Here is a 24,064-nt window from a genome sequence, read left to right on the forward strand (position 1 = left end):
GGTGATACAAAATACGCATGTCGCCTACTTTTCAGGTGGTCGAGAACTTGGGGGGAGGGGGGCAAAGATGGCGGAACGCGCTATACATCGAAATGACTGTAGCTCGAGAACGGTACGAGATAGGAGTAGTACGCGATGTACTACTTTCATGCATGCTCAACCCCCCTCAGCTCCTGGACTAATAGACGAATGACCATCACTGGCATTTCCTTAAAATTCACGACCTGTGAGTCATTGTTGAAATTGTCCATTAGCCAGGACCATTATTAAAAGCTTTAGACCTTATGATGGAAAACATCTGGGACCAGGTTTGTACCATCAACAAGCTACTGGCTTTTCTCATCATATAACGACTTCACAATTAAACTTACAAACAGATTTAACGTTTTGCAGGAACAGGACTCAGACATAACAGTACAGGAAAGATGGGAGCATATCAAAAAGTCAGTAAACGAAGTCTCCGAAGAGGTTTTGGGATTCCAAAGAAACAAACGGAACAACAAACCTTGGTTCAACGAGGATTGTCATAGACTAATTGAAAATAGGTTAAAAGCTAAAAAAGCTATGCTCACAAATAAGAATGAGATCACCAAACAACAGTACAAAGAAACCAACAGAGAAGTTAACAAATTACTACGGGCAGCAAAAAGAAAGTTTGTCAACGAGCAAACAGAGAAAGCAGAAAAAGATAGTAACAAAAATAACACAAGGGATTTCTTTCGTTTTGTTAGATTTTTCAAACAAGGATACAAAGCAAAGACAGTAGGTGTGAAAGACAATGATGGAAACATTATCTGTAATAAAGCAGAAGCACTAAATATTTGGAAATGCTATTTTGAAGACCTCTTAAATGGAGATATGACAGCCAACAGAGAAGAAGAAGGACAGTTTCAAAATGTACAACCAATGATAAACCCTCCTACTCTTGAAGAAGTATGGAATACAGTCAAGAACTTAAAAAACAATAAAGCTCCGGGAGGAGACAACATACCTGCAGAACTACTCAAAGCAGGGGGTCAGTCTATAATAGAAGAACTCCATAAGTTAATCTTAGACGTCTGGGAGAAAGAAGAGATTCCAATGGAATGGAAAATAGCAACAATCGTCCCGATACACAAAAAGGGAGATACCCGTAACTGCAACAATTACAGAGGGATATCCTTAATTAATACTGCATACAAAATCCTATCAAGAATAATTAATGACAAATTAGTATGTTATGCTGAAGAAATCTTAGGGGAACATCAAGCAGGCTTTAGAAGCCAAAGATCAACCACGGATCAAATTTTCACCTTGAGACAAGCTATATCCAAATATTGGGAGTTTAACAAGACAGCACATTTACTTTTTGTTGACTTTAACAAAGCATACGACAGTATCAATAGGAAACAAATGTGGAAATACATGCAAAAAAATGGTGTACCTGAAAAACTAATAAATATGGCAAGGCTATGCAATGAAGAAACCAAGTGCAAAGTGAGAATTAACAATGAATATAGTCAAGAGTTTAGTATAAATACTGGAGTTCGTCAAGGGGATGGACTATCACCTCTACTGTTCAACCTAGCTTTAGAAGAAAGTTTGAGACAAGTTAACCAATGCAACGCGGGACTAGAAATAGGGAGAAAGATAAATATTCTAGCGTATGCTGATGACATTGCTCTCATGGCGGAAAATGAAAGTGATTTAAAAGTTTTAGCAGGAACACTTATAAGGAAAGCAAAAGAAATAGGCTTAACAATAAATGAAAATAAAACCAAGTATCTAATAGTAGGACGAAATCCACCACAAACACCTCTTCCTCTGACAGTAGAATCCTACTAATTCCGAAGATGTACAGAATTTAAGTATCTAGGAATAATTATTGACCAATATAACACAGAAGAAACTGAAATTAGATCACGACTGCTCAGTGGTGACAGATGTTACTGGTCCTTGCAAAACCTATTGAAAAGTAAACTTTTATCCAGAAAAACTAAATTAAAAGTCTATAAGACTATTATACTGCCTATAGTTACCTACGGATCTGAAACGTGGGTACTAACCAAACAAGATGAAAAGAAGCTAATAATTTTCGAAAACAAAATTCTCAGACGTATATATGGCCCAATTGAAGAAGAAGGAATTTGGAGGATTAGAACAAATAAAGAATTACGTGAGGTCTACAAAGATCCGGATATTACTGCATTAATTAAAAACCAAAGATTTCGATGGGCAGGACATGTCTACTGGAGACCTGAAGAGTCAGTCTTGAGAACAGTGACCGATGCTGTACCTGTAGGAAGAAGACCTTTAGGACGCCCAAGGCTGCGATGGGGGGACCAAGTCCGGAGGGATATGAGAAGGATGTCCGTTACAGAGGAGATGATGAAGGACCGAGAAAGATGGCGCAAAGCTGTTGGAGAGGCCAAAAACCTGCTTAGGTTTGAGTGGCCAGCTAGGTAAGGTAAGGTAATAACGACCTTTTTAATACAAGACAAGCACTAAAACCTCAATCTCGATATTTTGTGGCGACAGTTTGTACCATATATATATATATATATATATATATATATATATATATATATATATATATATATATATATATATATATATATATATATATATACTTCAATGAGCGCAAGTCTCGTGACTTAGGTGCGTGCGCAGTCTCCCCGCGACAAGCACGCGCGGAGAGGAGAGTACAGTAGTGTCTTGCGTTCCCCCAGCAACAGTCGACTGGCCCGGGTAAGTACTAGCATAAGACTATGTCTAGCTAGATAGGTTCGTAGGGGTTGGGGAAGGGTGTAGGTTAGGGTAGATATAAGTAATTAATTATGTAATTTGTTAGGCTCAACAATGGTCGTGGTCTGGTATTTAATATTCAAATTTAGAATTCACATTTGCTAAATCTAGTTACTTTTCACGAATCAGAATAGGTCCAGATATATATTTTTTTCTTTGTTCAATATATTATAATTAGATATATTAAATAACACAAAAGTTGGCAGTTAGCTTCCTTGTAGTAGACTTGAACAACAACAAGAAATGTGCGTGATTTAGTAGTGGTGAGACTGGTGAGAGGAAGGTATATAGGGCTCAGGTATCTTCATTTACACTCATACTACTCCACATCACCACAATTTCAAATTGTAAATAAAGAAATTTCCATTTCCTTTTCTTTAGTTTTGAATTTTCAACAGAATCACGAACTAAAAGAATAGAAAAAAATAAAACATAAAATGACTTCACCCAAAACCCCTATTATACTTTTAGTATCAAAGGTCAATAAAGGTATATTCTTAACATTACTACTTTCTTAATTAGAGGAGCAGCAGGATTTGAAATTTTAAAATAGCGTTTCACCAACCATATTATTCAAGTATAAACCATCTTGAAAGTAGTTTAGTAACTGTAATTGTCTCACCAGTAAGCACATGTTGTATATCCTAACAAACACCTAAGACTACTGTATCTTTTTATACAGTAAACATTCTGTGAGTAGTCATATTTTTTAGCTTCTATAGAGTTCAAAAAGTGTAAATGGTACTTTCCTGTTAAAGGGAACATTCATTATTATCGATGATTTTTTTCGATACATCGATATTTTTGTTTTCCTTTATAAATACATTACAAATTGACAGCTGATCTTAAGGCTAAAATACAGTCTATTATATGGATTAAGAAATGAAATTCTTCTAAGCTAACCTAACATAACCAACCAAACTTGCTGTACCATTTAAAAATTCCGTTTGATAACAGAAAAGGTGAGTGGAGAATATTAAACGTAGTTTTTTAATGTTACAGCAAGTTTGGTTAGTTTTGTTAGGTTAGTTTAGAACAGTTTCATTTCAATATTTTTTTTAAATTATTGTTTGTTGATTCTGAACAATATTTATATAGGCTATCGTAGTTGTCAGCTGATATGTTTCAATTTGTTATTATCGAAAAATCGAGAGAAAAAAATCATCGATAATAATGAATGTTCCCTTTAACAGGAAAGTAGGTACCGTGGTAATGTATATTGATGACATATAGCACTTAAAATCATTTTTTGGACCATTTGATATTTTAATTAATATTCAACCTTTTGATCCAAGAAAAAGTTGTGTGAATGAACTAGTTAAAGAGGTTTGGTTTACTTTTGCTCAAACCGAAAAAAAGGACTAAAGAGCAAGAAAGTCTTCCAGGGTTGTTTCGCCACTGAATCTCAAATAAAGACAATTTATAAAATACAGTAGAGTCGCACAAACTCAGCACTCGATAACCCAGCAGTCTGGATAACTCGGCCATCACCTGGCAAAGAAAAATATAATTTTTTTTGTCCAAATTAATCATGGAGCCAGCTTAAATCAAATTATTCGCAACTGGTACTAAGGATTTGTTGTACCATATCTGATGACTTAATACTGACTTGTAATATAAATATAAATAAAATACCCCCGCCGCATGTCAGAATTGATTTTCAATCAAATATATTTAAAAAAAACATTAGTTTTAACGGGTTCTTAGGTTTGTTGCTACAAGGAAACTAATAAAGTTTGTTTTTTAGAAAAATATTAATAGCTTAGTATAAAATAAATAAATTAGCCAAGTTTGATCAAAATGTATCCATAAACACACAAACTACAACATTTTACAATATTCTCCATAAGAATAACATGGGAATTTTAAATTTACAACTTTTTTAATTTTCTCCGTTACCAATAACCGTACAAAAGTATTTTTATATACTAAATTATTTGTTTTTTAAGCTCTTTAAAAAGGTCTAAAGAGAAATTGGGAAATTTTATGTTTTGAGGGTCAAAAGTGAGAAAAACCAATTTTTACCCCGTAAAAGCCCCCGTAAAGCCCCGTTCTCATGGTCCGATCATGCTGGTTCTAAACCAAATTTCATCAAAATCGGACAAAAATTACTCATGTTATCGCATTCACGGACACACACACACATATATATATATATATATATATATAAATCTATACATATATAAAAATTTGAACGAATGGTGTTTTTGGCCACTGGGGACATCAAAATGAAAAAGTAAATCGGTCCCAGGCCTAGATCTTACTATGCCACCTACGGTAATAGCTACTTCTCTATAGGGAAATTCGCTAAAAGACGGGTAAAAAGCTTAAAAACTGTATTTTTCTTATTTTCAATCCTTGTTCCTGATAACCCGGCATTTCACAAACTCGGCACCCTTCTAGTCTACATTACGCTGAGTTTGTGGGACTCTACTGTATGTAGGGTGGCGGGGGCAAGGGAGGCCATAGCCCCCTTTCCTTTTGCTCAAGGGGTTGAGAACCTAAATTAAAAAAATAACACAGCTTTGTGAGGTTTTAGAACTCTTAATGTGTCGATAATAAATCTGTGTAACAATAGCTTTTGAAGCATGTGGCTTATGGCAGAAGAAAGTCAGTAAAAAATAACCCCACTACAGAAAACTTGGCGACTAAGGGAATTTCCTTTTGCCTAGTTGGATTTTTACTCAAATATTTCCTTAAAAATGTAACGTTCATCCCCCATTAAAATAAGGTTTAACAAATAAATAGGTTTCCTAATACAGGGAAGGTACGGTAATAAAGTGTGTTTTTTTACTTGAATGTTAGTAGCTTAAAATGAAATTAATAAAAATTTTCCAAATTTGAACAAAATATTTACAACAAAAGTTTATAATTACACAAACTACAAGTCTACTTTATTTCCAGAAGCGTCACATGGCAGTTTTTCAAGTACCACAAAATGGTTTAGAAAAATTGGAAAAAATGGAAACAACTGGTTAACATTTATATTAAGTGGTTTATTAAAGACAATTCTTGAACTAATCGATGCAATTCAACGGTATAACGTCAAACAAAAATACAATAGCATCAAGTTCATATTAACTTCAGTCAAGTAATATAAACTTTTTCAACGAAGTAAATTATACATTAACAATATATATTATGGAATACAAAAACCTGGAAAGTCATCCAAAGCACTCTCGATACATGTTTTGTAAGGTTACATAAAATAATTCTGAAATATTCTGTGATAAATCTAAATGTTGTGATCAAAACTTTAGAACAAGATGGATAAATGGTACTAAAAAAAAATTATTTATTATAATTGATTATAAAAAAATAGTTCAGTAATAAAGTAGTATGAAATCCTGAAATGACTGAAAATACAATATAAAATACAGTTACAGTATATGAATGATATGATAACACTCTTTTCTTCCAACAGTGTTCAGTCGATTAGTATATATATAAAAGTTTATTGTTCTTATGATATATTACATATAAATAAACTTTCACTGTGTTTTTTACATAAAATAGAATAGAGTGAAACAAACTAATATATAATAAGTAGCATTAATTTCTTGTTATAGCAATTCAACAATAGTTTTTTGCAACTAGTGAACAAAGTGATACTTTTTAAACGAGAACAATATTGACGCACAAGGCTTGCCGAGGTTGTCTATTTCATTGAGTTTGAAAAACGACACTTATAAAACAAATTACACATAATATTTGTCTACAATTTTTGGTACGAGACAACTAACAAATAATTAATTTTTTTGAACTAAAACATTGTTTTTTTTTATGTTTTATATGTAAAAGAGGATATAATCTACATACAAACCATTTACTGTAGATTATTATTCAATTGATATAGACAAAATCTAAATTTTTTTGCTCGGTTGCCATCAGGAGTGAGGAAAAGTAGTAAGCAAAGTAAAATATTAAGAAATCAGCTGTTTTGCAAACTAATAAAAGTGAACAAAATAAAATAAATGTAGACAAAATACATTTTTTATAGGTTTTCGTCGAACTAATTATTTTACACTTTTTGAGTTTTCTTTCATACAAAAAACACAATTAAGTCTTCTGATATTTTTAAATCACAGTTCTTAGTCAGATGGTCTCTTTTCGCTGTGCTTTTTTGTAAACTCTTCAGCATTCTTTAAGAACTTTTTTCTGTCCTTCATGTACTCCTCAGCAAGTTCAGCTCGAAGCGGGTGTTCAGGCTCCGGGTCGTTGACTAGAGCCACCAAAGCTTGAATCACTGCACAAATATAACAATCAAGTTAAGGTCACACTTAAAAACAACCAAGCATTTATAAACACCCCTTGTCACAGAAAACATGCAATATCAAGTTTATTTTAAAAGTTAGGCCTAATTTATTTATATATTATTATAGCATTGAGACGATAAAATACGCGAAAAATAATCGTTTTGGACGTTTTGGTTCGGCTTTGTTTCACGTTCATCCTATTGTATGGAAGTGCCTATGTTGGCAGCAGTGGCTTCACATGTGTTTCCAGGCTGTTGTTAATACTTCAATACTTTTCTATGAAATGGCGACCATACAACGTAGGTATTTTAAGTTTTTACCGTCTTAACAAAAATTCCCTGCGAATCCCTGTCATTAGGCTCCGCTTCGGATTTGTGCGGACTATGAAGTCCGGAACCCGTGAACCGCCCCTAAAATTATTAGATGTGGACTGTGATGAAAATCTTAAATGGCAAGAACACATAATGCAGTTAGGTAAAAGATTAAATTCAATATGCTTCAACATGAGTTGCCTCACCCACTGTACCAGTATGAAGACAAAATTAAATTTATACTATGGCTATTTTTATCCATTATTAAAATATGGAATAATGTTATGGGGCTCATCAGAATTAGTAATATTTTAAAAGCACAGAAAAAAATTCTAAGAATTATAACACTAAAAAAATCGCAGAACCTCATGTAAACATATTTTTAAAAGCTTTAAATTAATTACAGTACCAAGTATACATCCACGAGGTACTTTGTCACGTCAGAAACAATTTAATGCGGTACTCTCAAGAAAAAACCAGTCACAGTTATAGTACAAGAAACAAAAACTTACTTGTGTACCCTCATAATTCCACAACAACCTTAGAGAAAAGCATTTACTATATGGGAATGAAACTTTATAATAAATTGCCTAACCCTATGAAAAGTTACACCCTCAACCCAACACAATTTTCAGAGAAGGTGAAAAGCTTGTTGATTAGAAAGGCCTATTACAAAGTTAACAACGTTTTGAATGATTCTGAAATGTGATGTGATAGTCTTGGATGCCTACTTACCATAGCTTTGACTGAACAAAATTTGCTTAAAACCTTGATACTTAAATGTTTTATATTGTTTATTTAAATTAAGACCATGTTAAATAGTTGTAAGCTTAGTTTTATCCTGTTATAATTACTGTTGAATTTTCAATTTGGTATATTAAACTGTTGAATTTTATTAGTATTTATAAACATAGTCTATTTTTTGTTAACGATTTTAAAATGTATTTAACCTAGAAGGAAAGAGACGACTTGTATAAGGACAATTTTATTTATGACGAAGCACCTGTACATACATCCTATAATATTCTGTACGTTTTGTGCCAATAAATATCATTCATCATTCAATAACTAGGGGACCTCATTGCTTGTATTACATTCGATAAATTAACTTTTTTCTTTCAATTCCCAATTTTACTGAGGCGTGAATTCCGTCAAGTAAGAGTGCTGTAGAAGGCACAATAGATAGTCCAGTAACACATCGATATATAACTACTGGATTGCACGCTGTCCATAAGCGCTGTGGTTTAAATTACGGTCGCACACACATGTATACTGCGGGAGAGTATCCATAGACGCAGAGGTGCTGAGTGGGCAAGAACTGAGGGAACTGAGCGACAACCATGCGACTACATACAAACACTGGCAGGTTTTTAATGTAATTAGATTAATAATTACGATGCATAATGTAATTAGATTGTTTTTAAGTTACCTTTGTCGTAATGGGTTACTTTTATTTAAATGCCTTTAAAAGTTTACTTAATTATTCTCAAAACAAATTATCATCACACCTTAAATTTCCCCCCTTTTAATATTATATGACCATCGTCAGACGCGTGAATGTTGGATTTGGCACCCTGGCTGTTTGTCTTGACGTCTGTTACGAGAAAGACTAAGTTTTTTTAAATACATGTGATCACTAGTGCCTAGTTTGTTTTAAGTTTCAAAAGTCAATCAAATACAATGGTTAAGAATTGTGATGCATACAATTGTACATTGAGATGGAGTAGAGGTTGCAACATTTCTTTTTACAAGTAAGTATCTATATGTAATATGTGAAGCTGTTTTTTGTTAAATCTACTCCTCCGCTATTTGTGGACCAATTCCAACGTTTAAGGTGTCAAAAGATTCGTCTCAATTTGTAGATTTGTAATAAGGTATTACAATTTCAAAATTCTTACCCTTAAGGGCACAAAGCACTCTTAAAAGTTGACTTTTCCCTATAAGAATTACACAGAACAAATTTTAAAACAAAAAACAGCTATTAATAAAAAGAAATTCAATAGCTTTTTTGGAGCAAATATTGATGTTTGGAATATTCAGGAGGTTATAGACCAATGTAAACAGTTAATCAGTTTTGTTGGAAGAATAGAAAATGCATGGAGTTCAAAGAAGAATTATTGAAAACAGGGGGAGGAGACAATTAATAAGAGATCGTATGCGTTTGAGGAGAGTAGAATAAGAGAGGCATGGTCTAAGTACGGAATCCAGATACACTCTCACTTGGTGAGATTAATTAATATTTGCCAGTTATGATATGCAACTTATTTTGGAAGTGAACAAATACATGAAAAATATACACATTAAGTTGTCATTGTGGCAAAGTAAACTTTCCTAATGCAAGATGAATACATGCAATACAAGTTTACAGGTAACGCTGACAGATCAAGACATTTCAATACTTTTACTAGTTAAGAAACTATGATAATGCCTTGGCTATGGTAAGCTCAAGTAGTAAGATTTAACCATACCTTGCGTTTTTATTTTCAACGTTTTTGTTACTCGCTCTACTTCAATTGAGAAAAAACGCAAATGGATTATTTACATCATGCTATCACAACGGCAAGGTTACTTTGCCAGTTCCACAAGCAAACATATACAAAGTTTATTGACTGTAAGCCACCAACAATCAGGACATTTCAAGTCAAAAACAAGAAGTTTCAACAACTCTTTTACTATGGTAAGTGTTAGCTGTTCACGATGATGCAACATTTCTCGGTTTGTACGTAAATTCAAATTTAAATTGGAACAAAAGCAATAAAAGCATTGCAAATTTAATTAGTGGACTGAATTTGGCTTGTTATCAAATGATATGTTTAACACGTTCAGTGCGGCAGGCATTCCAACAGGCGCTCGCCAATACGGCGCGTTACTGTAACAGCGAACGCGATTGGCATTAAAATACTTCAATCTGACAAAAAACAAAAGAGCAGCGGCGATTGTACTCCCTTAGTCCAAGATTGGACGTAGTTTCCTAAAACACCCAAAGGTAGCAGCACTGTCTGGATCAGTAGTTAGTGGCTTTATAATATGGCTTGAAGAGAGAAAATCCCCAAAACCGGGACAAAAGCAAATATTGTCGGACGGGATTTTACGGGAAAGTTTAGTACCAACCTACACCAAAATAAAGCTCACATTCTAAGCTATAGGCTAGCAACGATTTTAACGTTCCCCGGCAATGGCTGAGCTCATACTGAACAAATGTATTGGAGGTTGCGCAACTACATCAATTGATGTAGTCAGCACTGAACGTGTTAAGAAACCCAATTGACTTAAAAACTCGTTTGATGTTATACTATGCATACTTCTATTATTCAAGTCTTTTATAACTCCTTAGTCTTAAGGTAGCCTATTTGTTTTTGACAATATCACATGTTTCATAGCATTGCTATATTATGTAAATGTTATGTGACATTCGTCTTTGCCTGCCGTCTGGTGAGCAAGGCGGCCATAGAAAAGATTGCCGAAAAGGTGGTGTACCTGCCCGATGAAAGAGCGCTGCCTTCTAAAAAACGTCGGAGGCCTTCCACATTGGAGAGTCCTCCAAAAAGAGAAGAAGGCGTCCAGACCAAAAAGACAACGGTAAAGGCCAAGGCGACTCAGACGGACCTCTCGTGTGCTGTGTCCAGATCCTTTTCGGACGTAGCTGCAGCTACAGCGAAGCGCCGACAGCCACAGCCACCCACGACCCCCATTCAGGGAAGTTCCCGAAAGGGGTAAGTTGGGAGACACCTGGGGCTGTGTGGAAAAAACGCCTTTCCAAAAGGAGAAGAGGCAATTGAGGCGGGCGGAGGTCGCCTCCATGAAGAATGAGGCAGTGAAGGCACAGGCAACCGGCGTGGCCCAAACTGGGACCGGCTCGGAAAAAGGCGCTGCCAAAAAAGCTCAGGACGGTCAAACCCTCAGGGGGGAGATCTTTCGCCGAAGTCCTTGGTGTAATTAAGATAAAAGCTAAGCCGGAGCAGACCGATACGGTTGTACGGTCGATTAGACGAACCCGGGACGGGGACAATCTCCTTGAACTGGGTAGGTCGAAAGACAAGGCTGCTTTTGCTGTCGAACTTAAGGCAGCAACTGAAGGCCAGGGCACCATCTGTGCTCTTGAGCCTTAAACATCAATCGAGGTTCGAGACATTGATTGTGTGTCGACGGAGAACGACGTTGTTGAGGCCCTGAAGAAAGCTGTACCCAAGCTTGCCGTGCAAACGGCCATTCTAAGGGTGTGACTCACTAAACCCAATGGGAGTCAGCAGTTGATGGCGGTCGCCGAAATGGCAGACACACAAGCCAGTAAGGTGTTGGCAGTCCAGCATCTGAGAGTCGGCTGAGTCAATTGCAGGCTCAGACGGAGGGTGGAAGTGAAGAGGTGTTTTAAGTGCTCGGTTTCGGCCATTCCTCCCGAAACTGCAAGGGCCGTGACAGTTGCAAAAACTGCCTTCGTTGCGGGGAGGTGGGTCACATCCGTAAGGACTGCCAGGTCAAGTCCTGTTTCCTTTGCCAAGAAAATGGGCTCGCTGATAAACACTTAAAGCATATTGCTGGGTCTGGGCAGTGTAGTGTATTTAAACTGCACTACAGCAAGCAAAATCACTCCCACGAAGATAAGAATCCTTCAGTGCAATCTTGAGCGATCCAGGACGGCTGACGCACTTCTCTATCAGTTTGCCCTCGAAAACGATGTCGACGCGCTCTTAATCAGCGAACAGTACCAGTATCGAAATAGGGATCCATCTTTTTGGTTCCCTGATAGTCTTGGTACTGCTGCATTCTGGGCTCGTAATGCAGCTAAAGTGGGTCACCCGAATGGCCGAGGTTTTGTTTGGGTTCGGTGCAGGGATGTCACTTATTTCAGTGTCTACCTTACTCCCAACGAGGCCATCCGTGACTTTCGTGATAAGATAGACCGCCTGGAAGAGAGCGTGCACGATACCACTGGACATGTCGTCGTGGGTGGGGACTTTAATGCTAGGGCTGTCGAGTGGGGAATGACCCTCACCAACTCCAGTGGCAAGTATATTCTGGACTTTGCTACCAGAGCCGGACTCGTTGTCGTCATCGAGGGCAACACGCCAACTTTCCACCGCCCTGGGATGCGGGGGACGATCCCAGATATCACCCTGGCATCTGAGTTCCTTTTGCCAAGGATCAGAGCCTGGAGAGTCCTGGAGGATTACACGGCCAGTGACCACCAGTACATAGTTTTTGACATTCTGGATGTTCATCAGAGACAAGTAGCCGCGTTTCGTCAAGTACCTGTTCGATGGAACATTAAAAAACTGAACGTTGCAAAATTCAACGGAGCCATCCTACGAAGAACGCCAGTGGTTCATCCCGCAACTGGCGTGGCTCACGCAGAGGCGTTAGTTACATCCACGATGGAACTGATTGTCTCTGCCTGCGATGAGTCTATGCCTCACAGGAGATACCGGTGCGATAAGCGACCTGTGCACTGGTGGACTGCCGAGATTACGGAATTGCGTTGAGTCTCTGCCTGCGATGAGTCTATGCCTCACAGGAGATACCGGTGCAATAAGCGACCTGTGCACTGGTGGACTGCCAAGATTACGGAATTGCGTCGAGCGGCATTAAGAGCCAGAAGACTTGCTACCAGGGCTAGAGAACCCCTAGACAGACGTCGTAAGTCGGATGCTTATAGGGTGGCTAGGAGGTCTTTTTGTCGACCCATCAATCGGAGTAAACGCAGTTGCTGGGAGACATTAAGGGACGATGTCGATTCCAACCCGTAGGGCCTGGGTTACAAAATTGTAACCAAGAAACTTGGCACCCGCTCTCCACCTTCCGTCATGGACAGGGTCACTATGGAGAGGATAGTCGAGTCTCTTTTCCTGGCTCACACGTTGCGCCCACTGCGGGATTTCGGAAGGGTGTACGACGTCCCTCTTTTCAGGCCTGAAGGGCTGGAGGCGGCCGTCCTATCCCTGAAGAACAATAAGGCTCCTGAACCTGATGGGGTACCCGGCGAAGTCCTCAAGAAGGTTTTGACAACTATCCCCTTGATCCTTTTGCGCATGTACAACGCCTGTCTAGCCGAAGGAGTCTTTCCCTCGTGCTGGAAAACAGCTAGGCTTGGGCTTGTTGGGAAAGGGAAGGGAGACCCAGACTTGCCATCCTTCTACAGACCTCTGTGTATGTTGGATATGGCTGGCAAAGTCCTCGAGAAGACGATCCGTTCCCGGCTGAATTCAGCCGTGATCGCTGTGGGGGACCTGTCCCCTCGACAGTATGGAATCAGGATGGGGGGATCTACTGTTAACGCTGTTGAGGGGGTGAAGCAAGCCGTGATGAGAGCTGAGGATTTTAACCACTACTCTCGTAGAGTTGTGCTGCTCGTAACACTCGATGTGCGAAACGCATTTAATTCTGCGAGGTGGTGCGATATGCTGGATGCTCTGGAGAACACCTTCCACGTTCCAGCATACCTCATGCGTATCATAGAGGATTATCTCCGGTTCCGCCTTCTCATGTATGACACTACAGAAGGCCCACGGACGATGAGTGTCACTTCCGGTGCTGCCCAAGGTTCCATACTCAGCCCAGACCTCTGGAATGTCGCGTATGACAGCCTTCTGAGGTCTGAAATGCCTGAGGAAACTGTTTTGGTTGGGTACACAGACGACGTTGCAGTTTTGATAGCTGCACGTAGCGTTGAGCTGGCTCAGCTAAAGATGAACCAAGTCCTGCGTACCTTAAACGCATGAATGGCAGACCTAGGGCTCTCGCTCGCTTGGAGCAAAACTGAGATCGTTATATTAACAAAAAACAGATTGACACCATCGTGCCATTGAGGGTAGGGGCCGTCGAAGTCCAGAGCGTTCGCTCTGCCAAGTACCTTGGGGTTATGGTGGACAGTAAGCTTAGCTGGCGGGATCAGATTTTTCGTACGGCAGACAAGGCCGCTAGGGTGGTTTCCTCTCTTAGCCGGTTGATGGCCAATGTTGGAGGGCCTTGGTCCAGCCGTAGAAGGCTGTTAATGTCTTCTGTCCAGTCCGGGAGGTGTGGGCAGACGCTCTCAATAAGGAGGTATATAGGATGCGGCTCGCCCGAGTGCAGCGTCAGGCAGCACTAAGAGTTGCATCCGCCTACTGAACAGTGTCCGAAACCATCGTCCTGGTGGTTGCTGGAGTCATCCCCGTCAAACTTATGGTGGCGGAGAGGAAGGCAATTCATCAGTGCTGTGGGGAGGACCAGGCACGAACAGAGGAACTAACTTTCAAAGGTGTTGCTGCTATATTCAACGCAGATGATAGTTGACCAGTTGGTAACACAGAGTTTGTTGTATACCTCAAAATGGTACAAATTAAATGGTTGATATCACCCCAATTTTCAGGATTTCCCTATGGAGAAAATCTTTGGTTTAGAGGGATGTCTCAAATCAAAGAAATAAAGTGACCCACCTTGAGTTTACTTCACACAGGTTATCAGTAAGGCAACAATTTCTTCTGTTCTCCATGCTGGAAAAACTTTTTTGCAACATATTTTAGACATGATCACTTGAATTGAAGGAGTGTTTAGCATTCATTATAAGTAATCAAGTAAAACTAACTGAGAGCAGAAATGTATGTGAACCAATAAGAGACATAAAAAAATCAATTTTCAACAAGTAGTTTCAAAATAACTCAAAGAAAGTTACTCTAATTTAAGCATAAAGTTTTCCTCATCGTTATGTTTCATACTATACGGCTCATTGAAATGCACAGGTTCCCTAGTTAAATATTAGTTTGAAATTGAATATTTGGAAATTTTCACTTATATCATATGAATTTTTATTTATTTATGTTATTGTTACGAATCTGCCAAATTAACAGAGATATTCCTATAAGGAGACATAAAATTAATTGTTTCATATAATCTTCAACTATTTTTTTCATGTATAAGATGTAGGGGTGAGAACAATATTAACCCTAACGTAAAACAGTTTACCTAGGCATTAAAATTAATGTTCAGAAATAGTATACGCTCCTCAGAACATAGCAACTGCCTTGAATTTGGCCCAACCCCACAGTTGTTTGATGTCATACAGCTAGGTACTAGTAAAGATTCACTAGACCTAGAAGGTGAAGCTGATGACATAGATAACGCTGCAAATATAATAAAGGAAATTATGAGATTTCCAGCTACAAAGAAGACGTTCTTTATTATATTTGTGGCATTTATAGTTAGAAAAATTTAAAAAAGAAATATCTTGTGAAGACTGTAGCATGGTCATCCGTACCCAAAGTTGTGACTTGAGACGACATACTCATTTTACGGATTTTAAATCTAAGGGTAAACTGATTAGGGCAAATGAAGATGTCCTAAAAATAGTCAAGTATGCCTACAGACTTAAATTGCAATGCGATCACTCTGCTGATAACTTTAAGTTAACAATGGAAGTTTGTAATCATTTTGTAAATGGAGTTTTTAGAGGTCATATAACTAATGACAAACTTCAAGGATCGCATGCTCTGATGCTGATAAAATATGTTTGCAAATTTGTTTCAAGATTTTGTCCCACCACCTTACAGTAGAAAACAAGTAGAGTGCTAGTAGACAGTACAGTAGACTAGTCATTTGATCAGTTTCAAACTCAAATAAAGGCCACTCTTCTTACTTGTGTGTAATAATTGTTTAATAATGCTTATAATAGGTTACTATAAAGTTGTATTACAGAGCATTCAATTCGAAACAAGCTGCACATCGATCGAAAAGCGTGCCAATCGATGATGGATTATGAAAAGAAGTTGCTGAGGTTTGTGCCGATGTCAAGGTCAATTGACAAGAAGTAAACAATTGCCGAACATTTTGCGGACGGCTAGTAGACAGTAGTACAAAACAACTGCGCGGTTAACACATTAACTACCAACTATACTCAACCCTCAGTTACAGAGGAGTGTGACGGTCGGTAGAGAACGTGTTAACAAATTAGCTACCAACTATACTCAACCCTCAGTTACAGAGGAGTGTGACGGTCGGTAGAGAACGTGTTAACACATTAGCTACCAACTATACTCAACCCTCAGTTACAGAGGAGTGTGACGGTCGGTAGAGAACGTGTTAACACATTAACTACCAACTATACTCAACCCTCAGTTACAGAGGAGTGTGACGGTCGGTAGAGAACGTATTAACAAATTAGCTACCAACTATACTCAACCCTCAGTTACAGAGGAGTGTGACGGTCGGTAGAGAACGTGTTAACACATTAGCTACCAACTATACTCAACCCTCAGTTACAGAGGAGTGTGACGGTCGGTAGAGAACGTGTTAACACATTAGCTACCAACTATACTCAACCCTCAGTTACAGAGGAGTGTGACGGTCTGTAGAGAACGTGTTAACACATTAGCTACCAACTATACTCAACCCTCAGTTACAGAGGAGTGTGACGGTCGGTAGAGAACGTGTTAACACATTAGCTACCAACTATACTCAACCCTCAGTTACAGAGGAGTGTGACGGTCGGTAGAGAACGTGTTAACAAATTAGCTACCAACTATACTCAACCCTCAGTTACAGAGGAGTGTGACAGTCGGTAGAGAACGTGTTAACACATTAGCTACCAACTATACTCAACCCTCAGTTACAGAGGAGTGTGACGGTCGGTAGAGAACGTGTTAACACATTAGCTACCAACTATACTCAACCCTCAGTTACAGAGGAGTGTGACGGTCGGTAGAGAACGTGTTAACACATTAGCTACCAACTATACTCAACCCTCAGTTACAGAGGAGTGTGACGGTCGGTAGAGAACGTGTTAACACATTAGCTACCAACTATACTCAACCCTCAGTTACAGAGGAGTGTGACGGTCGGTAGAGAACGTGTTAACACATTAGCTACCAACTATACTCAACCCTCAGTTACAGAGGAGTGTGACGGTCGGTAGAGAACGTGTTAACACATTAGCTACCAACTATACTCAACCCTCAGTTACAGAGGAGTGTGACGGTCGGTAGAGAACGTGTTAACACATTAGCTACCAACTATACTCAACCCTCAGTTACAGAGGAGTGTGACGGTCTGTAGAGAACGTGTTAACACATTAGCTACCAACTATACTCAACCCTCAGTTACAGAGGAGTGTGACGGTCGGTAGAGAACGTGTTAAGCCGAAACACGGTACAGTTAATTCAGTAAAAGAGTTTGTGCACAAATACATTAAAATGTTACAAACTATTTTCAAATTATTATAACCTAAAAAAAAACCAATAAGATAAGATAAAAATATAAACTTAATGCTATTCGAAGTCAATGAAAAAGGTAGGTCCTAATCTCACATTGCGCACAGCTATCTCAAAAGGCAGAGTTTAACGAGACAAGACAAATAATAACTTGTGTTGGTTGTATTAAATTTACCCATGTCCGAATGATGTATGTAAAAACAAATTCAATTATAATCACGGATTTTGGTAAATAATAAAGACAACACAGACGTTAAACATATACGTTTATTAGGTAGTTCTTAAAATCCATTAACTCTTAAAATTCACTCGGCACACATTGAAAACTGAGGTTGAAAATTAACATAGTTGAACATTTTGCAGAATAAACTTATACACGTAAGTTTGCAAAACAAAATAAATTTATGTAGGTTTAGTTATAACAAAAATAAAACTTAGATATGAACAAACAAATGACAATAATATATTTTGATAAACAACATAACATTAGTTACATTAGGCCTACTAGAGACAGTATTTACATACGATACAGACTTTGTTTTCTTGTTTGGTATGCGTCATTACAAAGGAACGTAATATGTGCATCAGTTTTCTTGCAAATTATTTGCAATGCCATGCCAATACCAGCTGTCTTGACCTCTCGACATTCCTACAGTAGGCCTACATCTACATAGCTATGATGATAAAATTCTGCCCTTGTTTATATTGATATGCATTAAACATGCCAGAAGTTAAGACAGTTCATCTCCCCTTACACGACTTACATTCCAGGGAATGCCTAATCCATACCAACATGCCTAGCCTCTCCACATTCCTACAGTATATAACTATGACTCAACTCCTGACCTTGTTTTTTTTTAATTTGTTAGTCTTGTGTGAGATATAATTAAAATAATTGAATAAGAATAAAAAAGGCTTTAAGACGTTTTCAGGCTTCCTGAGCACCGGCTGGATTGCCGTTCAATGTTAGAAAGATTTGTAGTTTTTGGAATGGGTTGGAAAAATAACTTGTAGGCCTACTACTACACATTTATTTTAAAGGCTTTTTGGCTATAATCGCTGAAAATAGGTACTGTATCACCAGATAATATCAGAATCAAATAAATCTTAACAATAAGTTGGATGGAAGTCAGTTGCAGTTCAGCACAATGTAGTCTGCTTCCGGCGACCGGCGGTGTTGGCTTCCGCGTAGGCCTATTCATGGTGGTAGGTAGTGTACATCCAACTTACCTCCTGCTTCTTCTGAACCATCGCCACTCGCCAGTAAACCGTAAATTTTGGTTTACTATAAAATCAATCAAGAAAGTATTGCAAAACGGTTTATAACTATTAAAATTACTTGAAAAAAACTATAATAACGGCAATTGTAACTTAAATGAGAATCTAATTACAAATGTTTGCGCTGTTAAGTCTTAATTAGCAAATCGATGTATTTTAAGCAAATCTACAACTAACCTTGATCAGTTTTGGTGGCAGGTTTCCAATTCTCAGCACTTATGATGGGCAAACAAACTTGTCCCTTTTCATCTATGTTAGGGTGGTAGATTTTTGTCTTGAAACAAATCTTGGGTGGTTTGAAGGGGTACTCTGCAGGAAACGTAATCTCGATCTTGAAGGCACCTTTGTTAAATGGTGGGTTGTCCTAAAAACAACATTAGTAGTATAAACTGCTTTAGAAGTAAAGATTAACTATATAAAATTGAATAGGATAGGCTTAAGTATTTCAGTAAATATATGAAAAATAAAGATATATTTCACCAAAAAAAGGGTGTAGGAATTGTTATCAGATTAAGGAGTATTAAAATCCTACACTCATTGTCATAGCTGGCGACGCTTTGGCAATATAGCCGGGTTTACACGATGCCAGTTGGTGAGACAAGTGTCTTTGCCAATTGGCATCACGTGGTTTTGGAATTGTCGTAGGCCAGGCAAGTTGAACGAGAACCTGTTCACACGTGGCCAACACTTGCCCAGGCATTTTACAGTGAACCAGGGTACTACTGCCAAAAGACAAGACAGTGCTATTGGCCTCTACACCGTTTACACGGCGCCAATTGTCACGACAACTGGGTTTTTGAGGGGTGGGGGCCTCACTGGGCCCAGCTCACTGTCCTCAGTCTACTCCCGGAGACAACTGAATTTCGGGACAATTGGCGGGCCAATTGGCTTGCCAATTGGCCTGAAGTGTTTACACGAAGCCAGTAATTCCAAGCCAGTCAGTTGTCTCCTGACAATTGTCTCGCCAACTGGCATCGTGTAAACCCGGCTTATGTTTACAATTGTTTCCAACAAGGGTAAATCAGCTTTATACATTTTGCTAGCAACTAATCTTAATTTTTTTTAAATCCCAAAAATTTACAAAAAGAAATCTTTGTTTAGTGTACAGATTACAGGGGTTTGAAAGCGTGAATGTTTCAATTGTGTTATCTTTGCAGAAATAAATTTTCTTTTTCATTGTGTTGTCTCCAGTTGCCATTGCCTATTGTTCTTTGAGTTTTTATACAACCTATCCATGGCAGTATTAAGAATGCATATTTTTTGCTATGTAAGTTTTGTGTGTGTGTTCGTAACTCCAATAGTTTTGATCCAATTTTGATGAAATTTGATATGAGTGTCTAAAGATGACAATAGACTTGAATGAGTTTGTGAACCAGAAAGGTCAGGTTATGGGAACGGGTTGTTATAGCGATTATAAGTTTTTAGTCAAGATGGTAAAGTAAAATTAAAATTAGATTTACTGTACCATATCGATTAAAATTAAAATTCAAAATAAAAGGGCTTAGGCTATGCTACGTTTGATTGTTGAGCAAAAATCAGAACGGTGTAGGCCAAGAATTACCTGCACCCCTAGTAAATATTAATGTAGGCCTCTGATTACTAAAAATACATTTAGGCTAACGAATAAACTGTATTAGACCCGGTGACCACGTCTTTTAGTTCTGGGCCAAAATTAATTTGTGTGCGTACATGGAATGGGCCACCGCTACAACAATAGGCCTACCTGCTATTTGTTAAATGTATTTTTGGGTAAATTGTATCTAGTGACAGTTTTATTTTAATATTTATGACAAAGCTATTGTGGATGCCTGGAGATATCTGATGCGTTGACAAAAACGCATCGCAAATCAGCAGTGAATGGGATTGACAGAAAGTAGGTTACAATTAATTGTTATTTATATTTGACATTCCAGTAGTAGTAAATGAATGACCACTAGGCAAACTTTCAACTTTTGAGTTAAAATTTTGCTATAAATTGCTGCCCAAAACCCGTTTAGTATTTAATAGCGTGGATTTCTTATTCACTCTGTAGTAAATGGTTTAGCTGAATTTTTGTTCTGGTGAGTTGGCAATATATAGATTTCAAAATATTTATGATTGGTCATTTTTTATTTTATCGGTGTATGCCTTTTCAGGACTTTTCTGTGAACGTTTTCGAGAGGAAGTCCTCCACCAACAGAAAACGAGGTGGTCCTGTGTTGTGCTGCAGTGAAAAGTTATATCTCACAAAAAATGTCACAATCACAAAAAAATCCCAACCCTAATAGGCCTAGTTAAACACTAATTATTAAAAACAAAAGTAAACTTTATTCTGATTCTTAATTCAACATATTTTATTTAGCTTGGTTTCATTTTAAAGATATAATTTTAAATTGAGCAAATTCCTGCTAAACTGAAATTATGGGGACAGAACTGTCATGTACCGTGTCTGTAACTAATCTTCCAAATAGTCAGGGTTTGGTGTTTTTTGTTATTGAAACCCATTTGTTTGTTTTATGAATTAAACTACGTAGTTACTATAGGCCCTAGCTGTGCAATCTTAGTCACATATTTAACTTTTTGCTACCTTTGTTACTATTTTACTGATAAAAGTTTAGAAATTTGTCTCTAGAAATTTTTTTCTGCCTATATTATCACAAGCTTATGTCTGTGTAAGGGTCAACATGTTATCCTACATGACACTGATCGTGGTAAGTGTTACTTAAGAGCAACATCTTATCTTCTTGGCTATCTTAGGGTGAGAAAGACAATAAGTAAGTGATGTCTGACGAGATTTGATTGTATCATTTGTCACCACCATGCCAAAATCATTAGACATCACTATGCAAAAGATCACTCAACATTACCTAGTGATACGTAGTGGTAATTGGGCCAACTAGACATCACTACGTTACCTAATGATCATACATTACCTAGTGATACGTAGTTGTAATTGGGCCAACTAGACATCACTACGTTACCTAATGTTCATACATCACTACGTTACTTAATTATATCACTACATACGTAGTGATGTCTAGTTGGCCCATTACAACTACGTATCACTACGTATTTTTTTAATGATTCTCTAATGTTTTTTTCACTAGGGAAATGGTTATGAAATACGTTTTTTGAAAATTTCCTCCTCCTCTCAAGGGGGGGGGCATGGCCACCCCCTGGAGCCGCCCCTGGTCTAGACACTGTAACCACCCTCACCTCGCAAAACTAAATTTATCTACCTAACTTTTGATTAGCTTACAAAAACCTACTGGATCAAGTTAAAATATATCATACGTTGTGTTGAATGTTAAAAAAACAACGAGTTCGACTTTTAAACCAATGAAAAAATATTAATCTGACTTTGCAAACTAGGTTTTAGAAAAGTTCAATACTCTCCAAAGCACAAGATTAATTCTGTCATTCTCTCCTTAGGCTGAGGAGGGCTGAGGATTCAATCGGTTGGTTTTTCGTATGTAATCTAGATGCAGTATCAAGTAGACGTCTTCTCAACCTATTGTAATATCTAAAAATTGTTTTCATGACTAGTTCATGTTGCAGACACTGAAAAACTTGTATTTATTTATTTACTGAGAACCTCATTTTCATATACATAAAAAAGGCAGAAAAAGCTAATAAGAAGAAATCTTAAGTTAAAATTATTAGATTTGCCCCACACACATTTTGTACATGAAGATAACAACATTCAGGAAATGACTTGTAAAATCTTGTTTCTATTATTTCAGGGTTAAGTTTATAATTTTTGCTGTACTTTCTTGTTATTTAACTAGGGGACGAGCTATTATTTATGATTAGATTGTTTTGTTTGGTCGAGCGAGGTTTAAAATAACTGAAATAATTACAATTTTCTTTAGCAGACCCATAAGGATGAAAAATCTGTGGTATTGTTTACTGACGTACTGTACGGAGCTCATGTTTGTTTGTACAGTAGACTCCCTCTTATCCGGACACCTTTTAACCGGACATCGGTTTATCCGGACTACACTCGGCGGAAATGACATCTCTTTAACCAGACAATTTTGATCAGCACATTTTGGTTTAACCGGACTAGATCGGCAGGAAGTGTGGTACTGGTACTTAAACGACTGTTCTCGTGGGAAAGATTTGAGACCAGTGATCACGTGTCTAAATACAATGCTTTCCTAAATTTAAGTTGAATTTCACCGTAAACGGTCCGTTTTAACAGAGTTTTTGGGGACGTCGGTTTAACCGGAAAACCCGTTATCAGGACTGGCCTCGGTCCCAAGGAGTCCGGATAAGAGGAGTCTACTCTAGGCCTAAAATTTGGGTTATAATAGACATGTTTTGTTGCAGGAATTTTCTGCGGGTTCGATAATTTTGTTTCAGTTCAACAAGCTTGAGCTATTTAATACATTACTTTGCTAAAATATTTGCATTTAAGGCCAGAAACAAGTTAATTCCTCAAAAAACTTGCAATGATAAAACTGTGTTGTGGATTGGTGTTACTGTAATTAACATATAAGCCTGATAAAGTTTTATATAAATCTTTGTAGAAAAGTATCTTTAACCAGGCTAGAGGGCGGTAAAATTATTGGGCAAAGGGGTGCTAACATGCTAAATCCGGCCCTGCCTAATGTGACGACTTGAAGTTGAACACCTGCTATTCCAGGCCAAGGACTGGTTTAGTGCACACCAGCTGAAACGAATGATGAAATAGCTCTATCTATAGCCTAAAAACTGTGGAGGAGGAGGAACCAGTGAAATTACTTGGTGACATTTCAAATTCATTTGCCTATTGGGTCTGATGATGATAGGAGTGTCCAATTGAAATCGATCACCACTAACCATCTTTTTTGTATATTTACTGTCTTGTGAGTAACAGTATAAGCGTAAATATATGTTTTAAGTGATATAAGACGTAGGCTATCTTTCATTTACTTTGCGCAAAACAAGTTCTAAAGATTTATCTGGATTTGTCTAACCTATATCGTCACTGTTTTGGAATTGTTATCAATGCTGTTGACGATTGGATAAGACCTATCATTAGAGAAAAAAGATCAACTCAGCTTAAGAAGCTTGATAATTTAATTAGTGTAAAAAAAAAAAACATCAAAAAAGCTTGTGTAAGTTACACAACCTTGTGTAAGTCATCTGATGTCCATCTGATTCGTCCAAGAATAGTCAACAGAACATCTATCAAATTTAACCAGCAAGAACAGCTTTACTTCTGTCCTGCTCAGGAAATAAACCGTTTTGTCCGACAGCAATAATATAAATAATCTTCTACAAAAGATATGTG

General features: G+C 37.7%; 2 protein-coding genes across 2 annotated transcripts in view; one reads left to right on the forward strand and one right to left on the reverse strand.

The window, feature by feature from the left end:
• The first annotated feature begins 287 nt into the window (after positions 1 to 287).
• LOC128998911 (uncharacterized) lies at positions 288 to 2,445 on the forward strand. Its single transcript, XM_054425267.1, has 3 exons — positions 288 to 308; positions 394 to 1,132; positions 2,219 to 2,445. Exons 1-3 carry the CDS (start codon positions 288 to 290, stop codon positions 2,443 to 2,445), a joined length of 987 nt encoding a protein of 328 aa, XP_054281242.1.
• A 3,314-nt stretch (positions 2,446 to 5,759) lies between these two features.
• The window catches only part of LOC128998740 (ubiquitin-conjugating enzyme E2 L3-like), a 30,191-nt gene continuing 11,886 nt past the window's right edge, over positions 5,760 to 24,064 (reverse strand). Inside the window, exons 3-4 of the mRNA XM_054425071.1 lie at positions 18,985 to 19,171; positions 5,760 to 7,030 (exon numbers count right to left, since the gene is read on the reverse strand). Of these exons, the coding sequence (XP_054281046.1) occupies positions 6,876 to 7,030; positions 18,985 to 19,171 (342 nt within the window). The 3' untranslated portion in view covers positions 5,760 to 6,875. The remainder of the gene's footprint in view (positions 7,031 to 18,984; positions 19,172 to 24,064) is intronic.

The sequence above is a fragment of the Macrosteles quadrilineatus genome, unplaced genomic scaffold (genome assembly GCF_028750875.1).
Source record: "Macrosteles quadrilineatus isolate MER2022 unplaced genomic scaffold, UCM_ALF_1.0 Scaffold_7__1_contigs__length_78375512, whole genome shotgun sequence".
Lineage (NCBI taxonomy): Eukaryota > Metazoa > Arthropoda > Insecta > Hemiptera > Cicadellidae > Macrosteles > Macrosteles quadrilineatus.